An 18,566-nucleotide genomic window follows, 5' to 3' on the forward strand; every position below is an offset into this window, starting at 1 on the left:
ATAAAGAGTAAAAGAGAGGTGAGAGTTGACTCTGGAAAATGATGCTGGAGAGGTAGTAATGGGAGGCGGTGGGAGGGGGGGGGGGGGGAGGCAAAAGAAATGGTGGACGAACTTAATAAGCATTTTGCGTCAATCTTCACTGTGGAACACTAGCAGTATGTCAGAAGTTTGAGAGTGTGAGAGGGCAGAAATGAGTGTAGTTGTTTTTACTAAGAAGAAGGTGCTTGGGAAGCTGAAAGGTCTGAAGGCGGATAAGTCACCTGGACCAGATGGACTACACCCCAGGGCTCTGAAAGATTATGGAGGCATTAGTAACGATCTTTTAAAAATCACTAGATTCTAGAATGGTTCCAGAAGATTGGAAAATTGCAAAATACCATTCCACTCTTCAAGAGGAGAGGGAGGCAGAAGAAAGGAAATTATAGAGCAATTAGCCTGACTTCAGCAGTTGCGAACACGTTGGAGTCCATTATTAAGGATGAGGTTTCAGGGTATTGGAGTTACATGATAAAGTCGGCCGAGTCAGCATGGTTTCTTTGCCGACGAACAAATTGGTAGGAATCCTTTGAAGAAATAACAAACAGGATAGACAAAGAAGTGATATTGGAGGTTGTTTCAACTTGTTGATTTTGCTACCAGAGGTGAAAATACACGAAACCTGGTTTACACTAACATAGCAGGTGCCTATGAAGCAGTCCCTCGACCCCACATTGGACTGTCCCATCACTTAATCAGTAATGTTAATTCCAGCATTCAAACTAGTGATCCAATATGTCAAGTTAGTTCTAAAGGTGGTGAAAACCTGGCTCGATGGTGCACTGCAGGACTGCTTTGATAATACGAACTACAGAATGCTCAGGGAGGCTGCTCCCTATGGTAAGCATGTTAAAATTGAGGAATCTGTGGATTATGTGACCAGCCACGTAGAGAAGTGTACCGAGGATGTCACAAAACAAATCCAGGTGAGGGCAAATCAGAAGCCATGGCTTACTGCAGAAGTGCCAGGCTGAGGGATCATGATGAGACCTTTAGATCAGAGGTTGTGACAGTTCTCAGGGAAGCAAGAACTGTCCTTTTCCCCCCCATCAGGAAGGCAAAAAGGGAGTACTCTAGGAGAATTTACAGCCACTTCTGCAACACCACAGACAAGATGTGCACATGGCAGGGAATTCAGAAGAGTACAGACTACAAATCCACCCTAATGCATCAGTGACCTGGATACTTCACTATCTGAGAGGCTGAATGTCTTCCTACACCCAGTTTGATGGGCAAAACAAAGTGCTGACGAGGAAGGCACTCCTTCCCCTAACGGAGCAGGCAGTTCGTCTGGGTGAAGCTGAGGTGAGGTAGACCCTGGCCAGAGTAAACCCATACAAAACTGTGGAGCCCGATAATACACCAGGTCGGATTCTGAACGACTGATCAACCCAGCGAACAAAGTTGCTGACGGATACATTCAACATCTCTCTGGAACAATCCATTGTCCCCTCAGCTTTCAAGATGGCAACCAGCATTCCAGTGCGAAAGGCAGCAACAGTAACCTGCCTAAATCACTATCATCTGGTGGCATTAACATCAATCGTAATGAAATGCTTTGAGCAGCTGGTTATTAAAGCCTTTCTCCTGGCTACATTAGACCCTTTCCAGTCGCTTATCACTCAAATAGATCCAATGATGATGCAATAACCTCTGCCCTCCTCTCTGTCCTGTCCCACCTGGAAAATGGGGTCTCATATGCCAGACTGCTGTTTATAGAGTTCAGTTCAGCGTTCAATGCCACCATACCCCAGAAACTGCCACCACTGGGTCTCAACACCCCCATCCTCAATTGGATACTGGACTTCTTAACGGTAAGGCCACAGTCAGTCCATGTGGGCAGCAACATCGCTAGTCCCATTATGCTGAGCACTAGCACTTCCCAAGACTGTGTGCTCAGCCAATTGCTGATGCATGACAGTGTCACAGGTTCCAGCTCAAACTGTGTCATCAAGTTTGCAGATGACACGACAGAAGATGGCCTACCAAGAACGATGACGAGACAGAGTATAGAGAGGAAATGGTGGATTGCTGTAGGAAGAACAACCCAAGCCTGAACATGGAGAAAACCAAGGAAATCACTGTGGATTTCAGACAAACTATCCCCTTCTACAAATATATGGTTGCTCTATAGAGAAAGTTAAGGGCACTAAGTTCCTGGGAGTTCACATCATGGATGGTCTTACCTGGTCCGTTATTATCATCTCCCTGAACAAGGAAGCACATCAGTGCCTCCACTTCCAAAGATGATTGAGGCAAGCAAGGCTCCCCCCACCCCCATTTTACAGGAGCACCACTGAGAGCACCTTGACTAGTTGCATCTCCGTTTGGTATGGGAGCAGTCGAGTGTCGGACCAGAAGTCCCCACAATGGGCTGTGAGAACATAGCTTCTTATGCTTCATTTTTCTTTTTGACCAAATTTACAAGGATCATAAACCTTCTCATTCTTACCTTTCCCCTCACAGGAACGTGCTCATCCTGAATTTGAACCAGCTGACCTTTAGAAGATACCAACATGTCAAATGGGAAATTACCCACAAACAGCCCATGCTTTTGCCTGGATCCAAATATCCACCAAGTATTTTGTGCCTTTCACTTTAAATTTAAAGTTAGTTGAAAGGACAGCATGGTAATGTATTGATTAGCACATCACTTTACAGCTTCTGCAATCAACTGGGGTTCAATTCCTGCCAATTGAAAGTTACAGGGAAAGGTTAAACAAGTTAGGTCTTTATTCTCTGGAGCGTAGAAGGTTGAGCGGGGACTTGATAGAGGTATTTAAAATAATGAGGGGAATAGATCAAGTTGACGTGGTTAGGCTCTTTCCATTGAGAGTAGGGGAGATTCAAACAAGAGGACATGATTTGAGAGTCAGGGGGCAAAAGTTTAAGGGTAACACAAGGGGGAATTTCTTTACTCAGAGAGTGGTAGCTGTGTGGAATGAGCTTCCATTAGATGTGGTAGAGGCAGGTTCAGTATTACCACTTAAAGTAAAATTGGATAGGTATATGGACAGGAAAGGAATGGAGGGTTATGGGCTGAGTGCGGGCCAATGGGACTAGGTGAGTGTAAGTGTCGACACGGACTAGAAGGGCCAAGATGACCTGTTTCCGCGCTGTAATTGTTATATGGTTATGGTTAATGCCTGGAAGGAGTTTGTACATTCTCCCTGAAACTGTGTGGGTTTCTTCCAGGTGCTCCAGTTTCCTCTCACATACTAAAGACATACGATCAGGGTTAGTGAATTCGGGGCATGCTATGTTGGCACTGGAAGCATGGCAACACTTGCAGGCTGCCCAGTACAATCCTCACTGATTTTACTTGACGAGAACAATGTATTTCACTGAATGTTTTAATGTACCTGTGACAAATAAAGCTAATCTAATCTCATTTAATTCTGTCCTCCACGGTCCTTGAACCATCTGCTGATGAAGGCAAATTTTTCTTCATTACTCTACCTAAATCTGTCATCATCTTCTACATCTCAATCAAATCATCTCTTTTTAGCTCCAAGAAAAATATTTCTAGCTTCTCCAGTCTAATCTTGCAAGTGAAATCCTTCATCGCTGCCACTAAACTATTAAATCTTTCCTGTGCCTTTCTAGAGTGTTTACTTCCATCCAAAGATGGGAGTGGGGGCTTGATTCTCGTACAATCTCAAATAGCACACAAAATAATAACAGGAGAATTTTGCTTTTGTACAGAACAGGATAAATGAGCCTTTTCACAATAGCCAACAATTATATACATTAATCTCCAAGCTCCAAAACATTAGTTTATTGCACAACTAAATATTCCCCATCACTCTTTAATCCCACCTTTTGAGTGTTCTGGATATAGGGCATAGAGGAAAGCAGCAAAGCTCTCAAGTGCAAACACGAGGAAATCTGCAGATGCTGGAAATTCAATCAACAACACACACAAAATGCTGGTACAACACAGCAGGCTTGGCAGCATCTATAGGGAGAAGCGCTGTAGACGTTTCGGGCCAAGACCCTTCATCAGGACTAGCTCTCAAGTCCTCATTTACCTTCCTTAACACCCACTCTTTAGGTATTTCCTCAGATATCTGCACTTCATGTATTACATTCATTCAGCTTTCCTTCCAACTCATTTTGAAAATACTGGCAAGGATCAAAAGGCACTTCTGAAACTCAGATATCAAACACCAATCCTTCTTTAAATACAAGCCAAAATTATAATGGCCAGCTGGGACAGCTTCATTCAGCATCTAAGCACTCACATACCCTCCGGTAGTTGCAATTAAATGATGGTTTGGGAATTTGTAGAATTTTTTTTTTCCCTTTCATAACCAGCAAAATTAAACTAATTGGGTTAAACTGTTGCCAAAGCCAAACTTGAACTCAGCTATTGACTCTGTGACCTTTGAGACTTACAAGTTCCAGTGCTACACTTAGTCACGCATTTACAACAAATGATCAAGATACCATCAAATGTTGCTGGTGAAAAACCCACCACTCGATTTTCCTAAAGAAAACAATCAGGCACAAGATAACCTGATTTAACAATCCTATATCATAGAATAATAATAAAAAAATTGGACCCTGTACTCACCATGGAGTGCATGAACTCCCCGAACATTGTCACAAGGCCATCATCATCAGTGTCATTATCAATCTTAATAGCCACATTAAGGATATGAATGGGTTCATCTCTCATATTCTGTAAACAGGAGGCACAGATTTAGACAAAGCTACGGTAAACTAAGATTTGAGGATAAGTATTTCCATGAACTTGCTCCTAACTTTTCAATATCAGAGAAACTATACTTAGGACACGCATTACAGTGAAAAACTTACTGAGATAATTGACATTTGATGTGTGACTCACTATTTGAGTCATTTCACAAAAATCATTACTGTAAGGGAGTGGTATCTGATTTCTATGCCATTGACAGAATCAGAATTAAAATTGGAGCAAAGAACCACATCAATCAGAGAAAGTTAATAATAAAAACAAAAATGCTGGAAATAGTCCACAAGACAGGCAGCATCTCAAGGACAGAGAAGTTCCTGCTTTGGGCCCAATAAAGGTCATTGATATGAAACATTATTTCTGCCCTTGTTCCCACTGATGCTGCTCGACCTGTTGCATATTTCCAGCAGAGGGACTCTCTGGACAGAAATCTGACTTTACATAAGTTCTCCCATGCATTAATAACCGGATACAGTACATATTCCATTAGTTTAATTATCAACAATAAGAATTATCGCAGGTGTATGTACAGCAATATGTGAATAGCTGGAGAAAATGGATGTTTCTGACTTTGAGAAATTGGCCTACAATAGTTCTCAAGAAAGGAACTCTTACACAACTCAGAGACCGCCTGCATTTTTTGTTCTGCAACCTGCAATATCTTCCACAAAACCATTTCCTAATAGGTTATTGAGGAACTGCTTTCAGGGTTGAGAGGGCCTTTTCTGGAATCTTCAGCAAGATTCATGAACAGATCCCATTTAAGGAATTCCTATCACAGGTATATAAAACCTCGGCCACTATACCAAAAGTCAGGAAAATAAGAACCAAAATATCTAGAGGCCATGGAAGTGGCACCAAAACTGGCATGACTGTTGTGTCATTTAATTCATCTGAAGTATCTTTGGCATTGTATAATGAAAAATAAAACACACCTTCAAAGTAGTAGAAGTAAAATCTAAGAATAATGCACAAAATGCAAATCATAGAAATAGAAGCTCTTTCAGACATCCAAGTGCAGCTAGGAAAAGCTTTCAATTTATTTCCACAACAAACAATCAGGTTTTATGTATACGAGGCGATTATAAACAATTTTGCTTTGTAGTCTTTCCATGAGGATTTTCCACATTCACCCACCACAGAATCACTTTCTTCTGGACAGGTATTTCAGGATTGTGAGCAGAGAAAATAATCACCAAGACTGGCCATTTGTCCTTGTGCTTGAATACTCCCTCCTATGGATACATCTTCTGTTCCAAATTTCATCTCTTTTCTAGTTTAGGCATCCACCTTCACCTTTTATCCAAGACAGTGACGTACAACTTTACAAGCTGAGGCACAAGTTCAAAATCAAACCATCCAGAACTAAAACCTTCCTGTTTTGGGACAGAAACTCAGTGGGAATGGTTGGGAGCAGTGAAAATTTATTGCTATGAGACATTGGTATTTGCACCAGCCACATCCCAGGCAAGAACATGACAGGAATTTTCCAATGTCAAGGAAACTTTACATGGATTTGAAGAGAGTCTAAAATGGAAAGCAGAAGGTTAACTCCTTGCCACTGCAGTTTCTGTACCATGTATTCCAGTCAATAACACCAGGAGCTGTACACAATGCAGCGTCCTTTTTGACAAAAAAAGATTTGGCATTTCAAAGGATCTCCCACTGGACTACATTAGCTTTTCAACATTTAACACATTAAATGGTCTTCATGAACAAATTTACTTATTTAATGCCAATTAGTACTAAACAACAAGCCTCTGCTCTGATATAGATTTCAGTGTGTAACCACAGCATTCTCATGCAAATATAAATTTAACATCTATTTTCTGAAATACCAACAATCAATCCGTCAAAAAGTCATCAAATCTAAAGGATCACCTCTTACACAGTTCTAATTTAATCCCATGAGGAGAATTCAACCTAGTTTTTAAAGCCAATATACTGCATACTAAAATTTAGAAAAACTTGTACCTAACATTCAAGAAAATCTTTTCTACATAGCTGCATTACTCTTGAACTGTGCTGTTAAAGGGGTCCAAATTAAACAAAGTATCCTTTTCCCACTATTACTCTGTTTCATTGAACTAACAATACAGGGGATTCTGGTTAGTTGGTCCATTGTTAATCGGGGCAGCTGCTTATTTGGGACAACTCTTAAAGAACAAAAACTAATTGAGAAAATAGCTGGGATTCCCTTTATTTATTTGTGACACTATCCTTAACTAGGGCAGGAGACTGTTACCAAACAGATTTTTTTTTTCAAAAATGGCATCAGTTGCGTGTGCTTGTGTGACCATTGAACTGTGCTTAGAGCAAAGTTTTTACATAGCGTCAGTTGCGTGTGTTTGTGTTCAAAAAGCAGTGATTTTAAATCACTGATAATTGGCAAGAAATAAGCAGTAAGGCCATTCAGAACTGTCTTGCTCACTGCGATTTCAAGCACTTAAGACTTAGAGATGCTGGAAACAGCTGGGAGTGAAAATGAAACAATTTTACTACTTCAACAAGTCAGAAACAACAATGAATTTGAAGGTATCAACAATCATCTTGAACGTTACAATGAAAATGAAGATTTGGATTTGTATGAAGGCAGACCATTATCTACACTTGACGTCTACGCTGATTTTATTCATTTAGTCAAAAAAAGTGACAGAGATGAATCTCTGGTGACAAGTATTAGGAACTAATACAGTTTGATAGCACTGTAGTAGTATTGGTAGTGTTCTGATTTGTTCTGTATTTCACTTAAATGTATGATTTGATACTCTATTTGTCTTTTTTTTATATACCTTTTTAACTTCCATGAAGCTTCAGCTAATTGGGGCAGCCACTTAAATGTGCTAAAATGTACTTGATCTGGACTCCACTGTATTTCACGCAGTTATATATAAAAATCACTGCCTACATAAAAGACCGTCAGAGACTCCTCATTTAACAGTCCATGCATATTCTCATCACTGCTTCACTAACTTGAATATTACATTGGCATTCAGAATTGATTAGTTAAATTATACTCCATACACCTGTAATTCCATGGCTATGCAAGTTACCTTGCTGTCATCTTCATCATAAAGGGAGGCGTGCCCTGATTCAGGAAATGTTGGGCTTGAAGGCGGTGAATCAGAAAAGCAGCTTGTCACATCATGAAAGTTTCTGAAAGTAAAGGAGGTACAGGTTTTCTTTCACATGTTCTAGAGCTCAACATTCAGACCAGGCTAACTGAATAAAGTTAGCACACATGAATATGTACTGCGCAATCAATTAGCCTAATACCAAAACAGATCAACAGCAGACACTGTTCCACTGTTTCACTACCTCTCAATGCAAGTCAGTACACTTTTCATCAACTATAGTGGGAATCCAATGCAATCACACCCTCCTCCTACCCCCAGTAAACTCCCAAGACCCAAGACACTGGACCTCCTTTTGCAACTGGATGCTCAACTTCCTCATTGGTAGATGACAGTCACTACAGTCCAATATTAACACCTTCTCCTAAATAACCATCAACATAAGGGCAGTGTACTTAGCCCTCCCTACTCCTCTTTATATTTATAACTATGTGGTTAAGAACAGCTCTATTAACATCTGCAAATGCACATGATAGAGGCGTTGATGATTATTTTTGCTAGGCATGGGTGGCTGATAGCCCTAAAAGTATTTTGTTAAAAGAAGGGAGAATTGATAGTGGAGCTGTTCTCTAAATTCAAGTACTTCAACCAAAGTAAAGAGTTGGAAACTATATTTAATATATCCCATGTGACATGATAACAAATTACAACAGTGATCCAAAACAAGAATGCTTCTTGTGAAACATCAATTAAAAAGCAGATAATAACTTAAATCTGCAGATGACTCATACACATTTTTTTTATGGACTTCATAATTTCCAACAATTAAATCACTTTAATACTGCTGGGTTCACTGCAGGCAAGGAAGTCTAGAAGTGGAAGAATTTAATAACAAAAAAAAAGGGGGCATTCAATCGTACCTGACAAAATCTTCGAAGTTACGAAAGGCAACCATTGCTCCCATTCGCTGGCAAGGTGGAGTGAAAGCGGTGTCGAGCAGAACATCACTCACACTTGCGACATGGAACATCCCATAATGGTTCAAGTTTGAGGAGAAAGACATTCTTGATTGCAATATAAAGATGAATAATTAGGACCAGGGGAGAAGCAATTCATGGCAATATTACAAAAAGAACCTCTATGGTCCCATTAGTGCAATAACACTTATGAGATTAAGCCATATTATACAATATTAATAACAAATGTGTAAATTCCTATAAATGAAATGACTCATGTCAGTTAACAATTAATAGTACATAAGGGAATTCTGTAAGATTCATCAATGAATTTGCTAATTGTATAACAAGTCAATTTTTTCATCTTATAAATCTATATAGATGACTATATACAAGCAAGCTAAAAGCTGGGATTCCAATGATTAACTGTGCAAGTCAGAATTCTAAATCAGCAAAAACGCAACTTGCACAACATGACGTATTCCTCAGCCCCACTATATCTGAACTAAGATCCACGAGAGAGAATGACTTCTGACTTTTAAAAAGAGAAAGAAGCCAAGGAGAGGAGCAATAGCAAGAGAAAGGCGAAAAATTAAAGAGAAAAATAATGAAGTCAGAGGGGAAAGAAGAATGTGATGCAGCTATTCAGTTCCAACTCCTGTGGAATGAGACAAAGAGTTAACTTCTCTGGTTCAAGACTTCGTCCTGACAGACTCAGACCTGAAACATTAACTCTCTCTTTCTACAGATGCAGATACAGATCTTGTAGAATTAGTCAGCTCCATCATGGGTACTAGCCTCTGTAGTATCCAAGATACCCGCAAGGACGTGTGCCTTTGCAAGGCGGTGCCCATCATTAACCATCCCCACCATCCAGTACGTGCCCTTGTCTCATTGTTGCCATCAGGTAGGAGGTACAGAAGCCTGAAGACAACACTCAGTGATTCAGGAACAGCTTCTTTCCCTCTTTCATCCGATTTTCTAAATGGACATTGAACCCATGAACACGATTTCACTACTTTTTTAAAATTTGTTTTTGCACTACTTATTTCAACTTAACTATTTAATAGACATACAGTATATATACAATGTAATTCAGTTTTTTCCCCTTTCTATATAGTTATCATGTACTTCATTGACCTGCTGCCATAAAGTTAACAAATTTCACAACGTATGCCAGTGATATTAGACCTGATTTTGACACTGACCGATCTGCTGAGTGTTTCCAGCATTTGCAGTTTGATTTTTATTTACTGTGGAGATTCGACCTCTCCACGAACATAACACTACAGATGCAGAACCACCGAAGAGCCTCAGCAATGTGTATTAGCAGCGAAATTATGAATTCCTAATCACTGTTATCAGACCTATCACACCAAGTATCAGAATTAAGCCATTAAATTACTGCGTCACCCTACAGGCTCGGAATAATCTTTAAAGCACCTCTTGAGCAGTACCATTCTTCCCACAATCACTTAGACCACCTGCCATCAGTCAGAAGATATCGCAGCCAAAGAACCAGAACCATCAGGCTGGGTATCAGCTTCTTCCCCCGGCTGTTAGGCTCCCTAACACCCAGCTGCCACCCAGCACACACGTACACCCTGTCTAAAAGCACCAGTGTCCACAACACCACCAGCGACCCCCCCCCCCCACCACCAAACTCACTGACACACTCTCATGCTATCGTTTGTTTTATTATAATGGTGCCAGAAAGATTATACTGGCTTACTCAAACATCCACTTCGCACTTTATGTCAATCTGGCAATCTTCAGGTCACATCACTCATATAGTTATGCTAATATTATTTTGTGGCTGTATTGTAACTATATGAGCTGCGTGTGATCATATGCATTGTGTTTGGCACTATAACCTCAGAGAAACTATGTTTTGTTTAGCTGTATGCATGTGCATGGTTGAGTGGCAATGAACTTAAACTTGAATTTGATAAGCATTCATCCCTCTCAAGGTTCAGATGATACCACTAACTCACCAACTACTTCAGGCCTAGGAACTTTTACCCCAATCAGTTCCACTGCAATTAATCAATTAGCCTTTACTTTTTAAAATCTCAAGTATATCAACAATAATATACCAAATGATTTTTAGAATACCTGTATAATCTTATCCATTCCATTTCTTTTATCTACCTAATAATCTTACTTGAAAGCAATCTATATTTTTCTGTAGGCGCTTGCAACTAGCTGTTTTGAACAATCTCTATAATATTTACTTTTGAAACATGTGCACGATATTTATTATCTACCCGTACATGAAGTCTAATTAGCTGATGGCAAGTTAAGTTATTGATTCCAAATGATAATCAATTCCTTCTGCCATTTATTTTGATTTTGCCTCATCTGTTGTACTAGGGTCCATCCAAAAATGTAGAACCTTGACAAGCTTTTCTCCACAGATAACTCAACTCCTAACATCAAATTGAAGTGAACACTTACAAGACCATCCTACCTTTTGTAATGCACGCCAATATCTTAAAACACATTTCCATTACCTACAGTACATCCGATTATCCTCTTTGCTGACCTCTACACTTCCACTATACATGACTTTTTCAAGAGTCCAACCACACCCTAATGTAGTAAACACTGCATTCAGCGAGTAGAGAATTTGTACATATCTTGAGAGTAAGTCACTAGCTAATTGTAGTAATAATATTAAGCACAATTTGCTTTCTTCTATGACTCAAATGACTCTCGTAAACACTGAAGAGGAATCCCGGTGTTTCCTGAATTGGCTTCAAGTTTTAGCCTCCTTTGAATATTGGAGCGAGATATCTGAAGCATGTGTCAAATTATATCATTAACACAATGGACTGGTCCAAGAAAGACTAACCATCTTGTTTTGCCTCTCTTTTTATTGATAATTTGAAAGGATCTTACTGGGCCATGTGATTCCCATCTCAAAACATCAAAGGTCAACAATCTGCCAAAACTAACTTACAATAACAAAATTAATTATTGCTTCTTTAAAGTTCCAAATGTGCTCAATTTGACATGAAAAGTTCTGCATTAATGGGGCCAGCTGCCAAGTTGCTACATGAAGTGTTTATCCAGTTAGGTCCCATTCTATACCGATGGTCTGTATTTGGAGCACGTTTCCAATCATTTTTTTTTGGAATTTTTAATGTAACAAGGGACAAGGTGCTTCCCAGCACAATAAATGAAATCACTTGCGCAGGTAAAATTGATTCAATGTTAATGGGCACCTCAGCTCTCTACTATACCGTAAAAAGCAGGAACGTCCCTCTCTGCTTGATCAAGTACACTGTGACACTTTCACTTGCTAAATTGGAACAGCATACAATTAAGCATATCCGTTTCACAGACTGTGCCATAGTGAAAATGATCACATTTTCAAGCAGTTCAGATGTTATTTCTTTCCCCCACCACCTCCCCTGCCCCCCACTCCCCTGGCCCCAACTCAAACCGAAACACAAGTCCTCAGGTACTGTCCATTATTTGTTCCAGTGCAATTCTTCACATTATTTATTCATTCTTCGGGATTTGGGAATCAGCAGTAAGCAGCCTGGATAAGAAGCACCTGCAAGTCTTCAAATCAGACCATTTCCAATATTCGCACATGCTCTTCTCGGCGTGTCTAGGTTGCGAACAGAACGAAAAAAAGAGTCTGGCTCACTTTCACCTTCTACCAACTCATTAAGATTTCAGGAAATTAACCTAGAGCCTTTCAACCTAGTAATTCTACGTAATGGCTTTGTGCTCCTCTCTCATCCCAGGGCACAATTTCTTGAAGGGAGTCAGAAAAATATGAATTCGAAGAACTTTATTCTCTCTTAAATGTTAAGGTTCACAAAGGCATGCTCTGCTGGCAAATTATGGATCAAACATCATTCCGCATCACTAAAATACAATCCAAGGCCTAAACTGTGAAGTGTCTTATGCAGATAATCATATCCAGTTCACCAGATTGTACTTACACTGGAGATACTGAGAGAGAAAAAAAAACTTTGCTCTACTCTCCAGGGTGAACCAGTCGATTATCTGTTAGAGTTCAAGGGAATACAGTGAGTTTTCTAATAGGGGATAAGGCAATCTATAATTCAGTATTAATTATGGCTAATAAAGTTAATATCTATTTTTAATTAAAATTTTGAAAGCGGTCATTTTTTGACCCCAGTGTGAAGAATGCTGAAATATGGTTTGTAGTGAGAGGGAGAACCAGCACCTCATTATGGATTTCATAGTAATACTGGTTCACAACTACTCATTTGGAATAAGGAAAAAACAAAAACTATTTTCTCAAGAGACATGGGAACAGTCAGCCAATTGCAAACCTCTGCAATTCCCGACATTAAAATAACTCAGCGTGCAACTATACAACAAACCAGTCATTTCAAATTAATACCCTGGACCCACTTCAAAAAGGAAAATTACGGAGTGGGTCCGTGACTAAATTGCATTTTTGTTCCAGGCTAAGAAAAAAATTATTTAACTGCATACACACAAGCTCAAATACTTTTTAATCAATGCTATTTTACTGCTGTGTTTTGCCAAGGAGGTAAATAGATTTACTGGGATTGTGAATACTGCCCTTTCTGTGGGTGATATTATGTTTCACATGGAATGGCACAACATTACTATAGGAATATACCTCCTCAGCCTCTGTCAGGTTGCGTGCTGTGCTGTAACTCAAATAGTGAGAAGCAGTATCTCGCTGTCAGCTGTAGAAGTGTATACAACATTGGCTAATTTTATAAATGAATGCCCAGAAAAACAGCCTGCAGCAGAATCATTGCATTTGGAAAGTAGGAGGTAACACCACCCTCAATGGCTCCTGGAATTTAAAATAAGTTGTCAGAATGTAGGTAAAAGGACAAAGGTCAATTTCCCTATGCATCTGCACTGTCTTCTGAAAGTTGTCAGGAGATAAAATTCCTCAAACTTGGCATTTCAACTGCTCTGTACATGGCCACAAAAATACTGCAGAGTTGTGGACACAGCTCAGCACATCACAGGAATCAGCTTCCCATTCCTTTGCCTCTGTCTATACATTTCGCTGCCTTGGTAAAGCAGCCAGCATAACCAAAGACCCCACCCACCTCGTTCCCCCCTCTTAACAGGTAGAAGATACATACCACTAGGCTGAAGGAAGCTTCTATCCCACTGTTATTAGACTCTTGAATGGACCTCTTCAACAATAAGAGGGACTCTTGGCCTCAAAATCTACTTCGTTATGATCTTGCACTTTATCATTTATCAGTTTTATAGGTAGCATTTACACCTTATTCTAGATTTATGCACTGCGTAATGATTTGATCTGTATAAACAGCATGCAGGACAAGCTTTTCACTGTATCTTGGTGCATGTGACAGTAATAAACCAATACTGGTACCAAATACTTCTTCACTTCAGACAACATAAAATTCAGTCGCTTACTACCCAGGTCATGTCCTCTTCTCATTAAGGTGGTACAGGAGTTTCAGGACTGACACCAATAGGTTCAGGAACAGTTATTATCCCTCAACCATCAGGCTCTTGAACCAGTGAGGATAACCTCACTCAACTTCATTTGTCCCATCACTGAAATGTTCCCATAACCAATTTTCAAGCTTTCAAGCTCTCTTCATCTCATGTTCTCAATACTTAATGCTTATTCATTTATTGTTAGTTTCTTTTTGTATTTTCACAGTTTATAATCTTTGGCGCACTGATTGTATATACAGTTGGTGAAGTCTTTCATTCATACTATTATGGTTACTATTCTCTTATGGATTTATTGAGTATACCTGCAAGAAAATTATTCTCAGGGTTGTATAAGGTGACATACATGTACTTTTGATAACAAATTTACTTTGAACTTTGAATCTAATTTCCTTGGACCAAAGTAGGCTGAGAGGCAACATGACAAAGGTATAGAAATTTACTTCAATCATGAGTTAGAATGCATCAATCAAGGCACAGAGTCTGCCTCACAGAGTGAGGGCTCAAAACTACAGGACAGAAGTCTAGGGCAAGAGGGAGGGAGTTTAAAAGGGAACCTGAAGGGAAGTATCTCATACAAGTAGCTGATCTCTGGAATACTATCAAGGAAGTGGAGGAGGGTGGAACAATGATGACATTTAAGAAGCATCTGGATGGGTAACTTGAATGAGTAAGACATAACAGGATATGGAATTAATGCAGGTAAATGGGATTAGTATCAATAGGCATGACAGTCAGCATTAAGAGGGTAGGCGAAGAGCCTGCTTCTATGCTTATAACACTCTGATCTCTACGACACATCTGAGCACTCATTTTCATTAAATATCCAATCCAGCACCGGGAACTTCTACAATAATTGGACTAAGTTCTTGGGGGGGGGGGGGGGGGAATTCAGAAAGGAAATCCTTTAAAATCCTTTAAAACTTCCAAGTTAGAATTCACTTTGGATCCAGAGGAAGGGATGCACTAAGTAACATGCTCTGCATTGTTTAGTTGCAGAGCAGGTCTGTAACTTAAAATGGTCCTTGCAGCACATCAGTTTCTTAAAGCACAAGATCATGCCTTCAACACACATATAATGCTGGACGAGCTCAGCAGGCCAGGTAGCTTCTGTGGGAAAATAAGTACAGTCTGTACTTCCCGCCACCTCCCCCCTCATAAACACTGCCTGGCCTGCTGAGATCCTCCAGCATTTTGCACGTGGTGCTCAGATTTCCAGCATCTACAGATTTTCTCTTGTTTGTGAGATCATGCTTTCAAATAGCGCAAACTTCACTCAAATTTACATTCGGTGGCCATATGGTCAAGAGGAAAGTGGAGATAGATTTTCTCAAAGATACAATGGAATAAAGCTGTATTTTACTTTATTTAATGATTAATCCATATTGTTCAATAAATCCTGGTGATCACAAGGAACTGGTAACTGAAACTATAGGAAAGTAGTGAAGAAATCAATGAAAAAAGGCAGCAAGAATGGTAGTTTAAGTAGAACAGTAACTTTATTAAGAGCTTTCTCACAAAATGAGATGATGTTTCCTTCCCCTATTTATGTTTGTAAGTCCAGTTCAAATTACGAGAAATCAACTGCATAATGTTATAAATTATATAAAATTATAAAACGATTGTACAGTACCTGTTAAGTGTGGGGATGTTCCCTCTGAAATCAAACAATTACCAGCAGGTTAGTAAAGGGGATTATTATCATTTATTATCATTTATCAAGTTAAAGTTCACTTTCACCAGGAATTAGAATTTGAAATGATTTTAAACTCATGCACCATTTCAGCAACTGCATTTGTGATTGAACTGCTTTCAAAAAAGATGTCCGTTCAAAACTGATGGATCTTCTTATTGTTTGTTCCACCACTGGCAAAGTCTTCAGCTGCCAATGCCCCAGGTTGAAGTGTCCCTTCTCTGAATTGCCACCTCTTTACACCTGTACTTCTATCCAGACAAGAATCCCATCTCCTTGACCAAGCTTTTGATGACCTGTCTCGGGAATTCCATACATGAGCATCAAGTTATTTGTTTGGGAACACCCCCATAAAGTGCCTTAGAATCGTTTTGCTCCACTTGCGCTCCCATACAAATCTGAGTATGGCATAAAGGAGGATTCCACTGACATGTGAAAACACCCGCTAAAAAGCATTTTATTTCAATCTTATTCAATTACTGTGGCTCAGTCTAGGAAGAAGTGCAAGAAGAAACATTCACTACATGGCTTTCCTCACTGACCCTTTTGACTCATGAATTGCACAAATCGCCTTGGTGTTCTTGAAAAGCATTGAATTGCCTGGAGGCCATATTATGATCAACTCTATAACAATGTGTTCAGGCAATTTATTTTAAAATGAAACAGCTAATGTTTATACAAAATGCTTGCATAATGCAATGGACTTTATTTCAGCTACCGTACCACTGCCCTTTTATGGTGGGCCAGGATTTAGCCCCGAGTACTCCTATCAGTCAAATCTTCCTGCTTTGCATAGATTACGGTCCTTTTAATTAATACATAAATATCTTGTGATTTTCCACACATCAAGAACTGAATTTGTGATCAAACTGAGTCACCTTGGAACTTATGTGGTTTGCATGATACAGCACATAAAAGCTCTGGAACCAGGATCTCAACCTGCTCTCCTAAATGTAAACACACAAAAACAGGCTACAACTCCCTCCAGTTTTGATTGATCTTCATACACATGCAATCAAAATTTCTCTTAGCCTTTACCATCAGCTTAGAAAATTTCATTTCATTTTTATTTTCACGACATTCAAGTCTTTGCATCTGAAACATTTCATCTGACAGAAGTGGCTCTCATTCCTTCAAGATTTCCATGTGGGGAAAAAATACACAGGCAAGATGCATGCTAATAGTGGCATTTAAATCAAGCCGTGATTTGGTGACAGTGCAGGCCACATTTTTATAAATCAGAAGGCGAAGCATAATAAGGTGAGAATTGATGCATTTCACTTATGTAAACCTTACTGCCATTAACATTTAAAGTGATATTGTTGCATTGGGCATGCTCCAGTAAAACAAATTACACCACACAGCTTTCCCTAGATCTCAGCCATAAAACAGATTTACACAGTTAATACTTATTGCTAAAAGTATGTATTCTGCTATTTTTCTGCAAAACAGTTTGAAGGCTCTTTTATCACAATTATATCATAACACTCCATGTTAATAGAACTCTGTGAAGATTCTCAAATTGGATTTGGTCACATCTGATTTAAAGTAGCATACTATCTTCTTTATGAAAGACTAAGTTTTGTAATAATGACAAATACTGTATATATTGTTTTTTTTAAATCTTGCATAGGTAAATGAAGTTACCATTTCGTTCCAGCAAATTCACAATCTAATCTCATTGTTTACTCCACCTTTGGTAGGAGTTACATAAACTATAAAGAATGGCAGCTAACTCAAATGGCAACTACGCTGACCCTAGAAGCGGCACACACAGGACAAGGCAGTTGTAGAATTTCATTTGACTTCTGTATCAAGTTATCTCAGTGAGGAGGGTGAAATTATGCAGTTATAACTGGCAACACCATACACATACTGAGAAAGGAGAGAGAAAAGCAGTCATAATTTACAATACTGGCCATTATTCCACAAATCTGTCCACAGAAATGCAATCTGAACAAAAGGCTTCACCCAACTCACCTGGTTAGCCAACTTACAAACAACCCTTGTATAGTTTCACAGCTAAAGAAAGACCACTTAATGAGTTAAGAGGAATACATAGTGAGGTATTCCAGTTTGAGTCAATGCTTGTGGGAGAGAAAGGTTGAAAAGAGTATAAAATAAGATGCACCGATGAAAATTATTAAAAACATTAAAAGTGACCCAGTTAACAGGAGACAGCCAGTGCTACGGACCAACTGCAACCACTCAGTGGCCACAGTATTAGGTACAGGAATGAAACATGGTGTAGTCCATTCACTGCAATGGTCAACACGTTGTGTGCTCAGAGATGCTCTGCTGTAACGCACGGTTATCTGAGTTACTGTCACCTTCTTGTCAGCTTGAACCAGTCTGGCCATTTGCCTCTGACCCCTCTCATTAACAATGTGTTTCTACCCAAAGAACTGCAGCTCGTTAGATTTTTTTCTGTTTTTTTGTACACTACTCTCTATATAAACTCTAGGGATGGTGGCGTGTGAAAATCCCAAGAAATGAGCAATTCCTGAGATCACAAACCACTCTGTCTGGCGGCAGCAATTATTCTATGTTCAAAGTCATTTAGGTCACATTTCTTACCCATTTTGATATCTGGTCTAAAACAACAAATGAATTTCTTGACCATGCCT

The 18,566-nt window shown here is 39.4% G+C and overlaps 1 protein-coding gene across 1 annotated transcript in view; it reads right to left on the reverse strand.

The window, feature by feature from the left end:
• The window catches only part of acaca (acetyl-CoA carboxylase alpha), a 286,714-nt gene that overhangs the window by 164,072 nt on the left and 104,076 nt on the right, over positions 1-18,566 (reverse strand). Inside the window, exons 29-32 of the mRNA XM_059973293.1 lie at positions 15,880-15,903; positions 8,748-8,891; positions 7,807-7,909; positions 4,613-4,720 (exon numbers count right to left, since the gene is read on the reverse strand). Coding sequence (XP_059829276.1) covers positions 4,613-4,720; positions 7,807-7,909; positions 8,748-8,891; positions 15,880-15,903 — 379 coding nt within the window. The remainder of the gene's footprint in view (positions 1-4,612; positions 4,721-7,806; positions 7,910-8,747; positions 8,892-15,879; positions 15,904-18,566) is intronic.

The sequence above is a fragment of the Hypanus sabinus genome, chromosome 6 (assembly GCF_030144855.1).
Source record: "Hypanus sabinus isolate sHypSab1 chromosome 6, sHypSab1.hap1, whole genome shotgun sequence".
Lineage (NCBI taxonomy): Eukaryota > Metazoa > Chordata > Chondrichthyes > Myliobatiformes > Dasyatidae > Hypanus > Hypanus sabinus.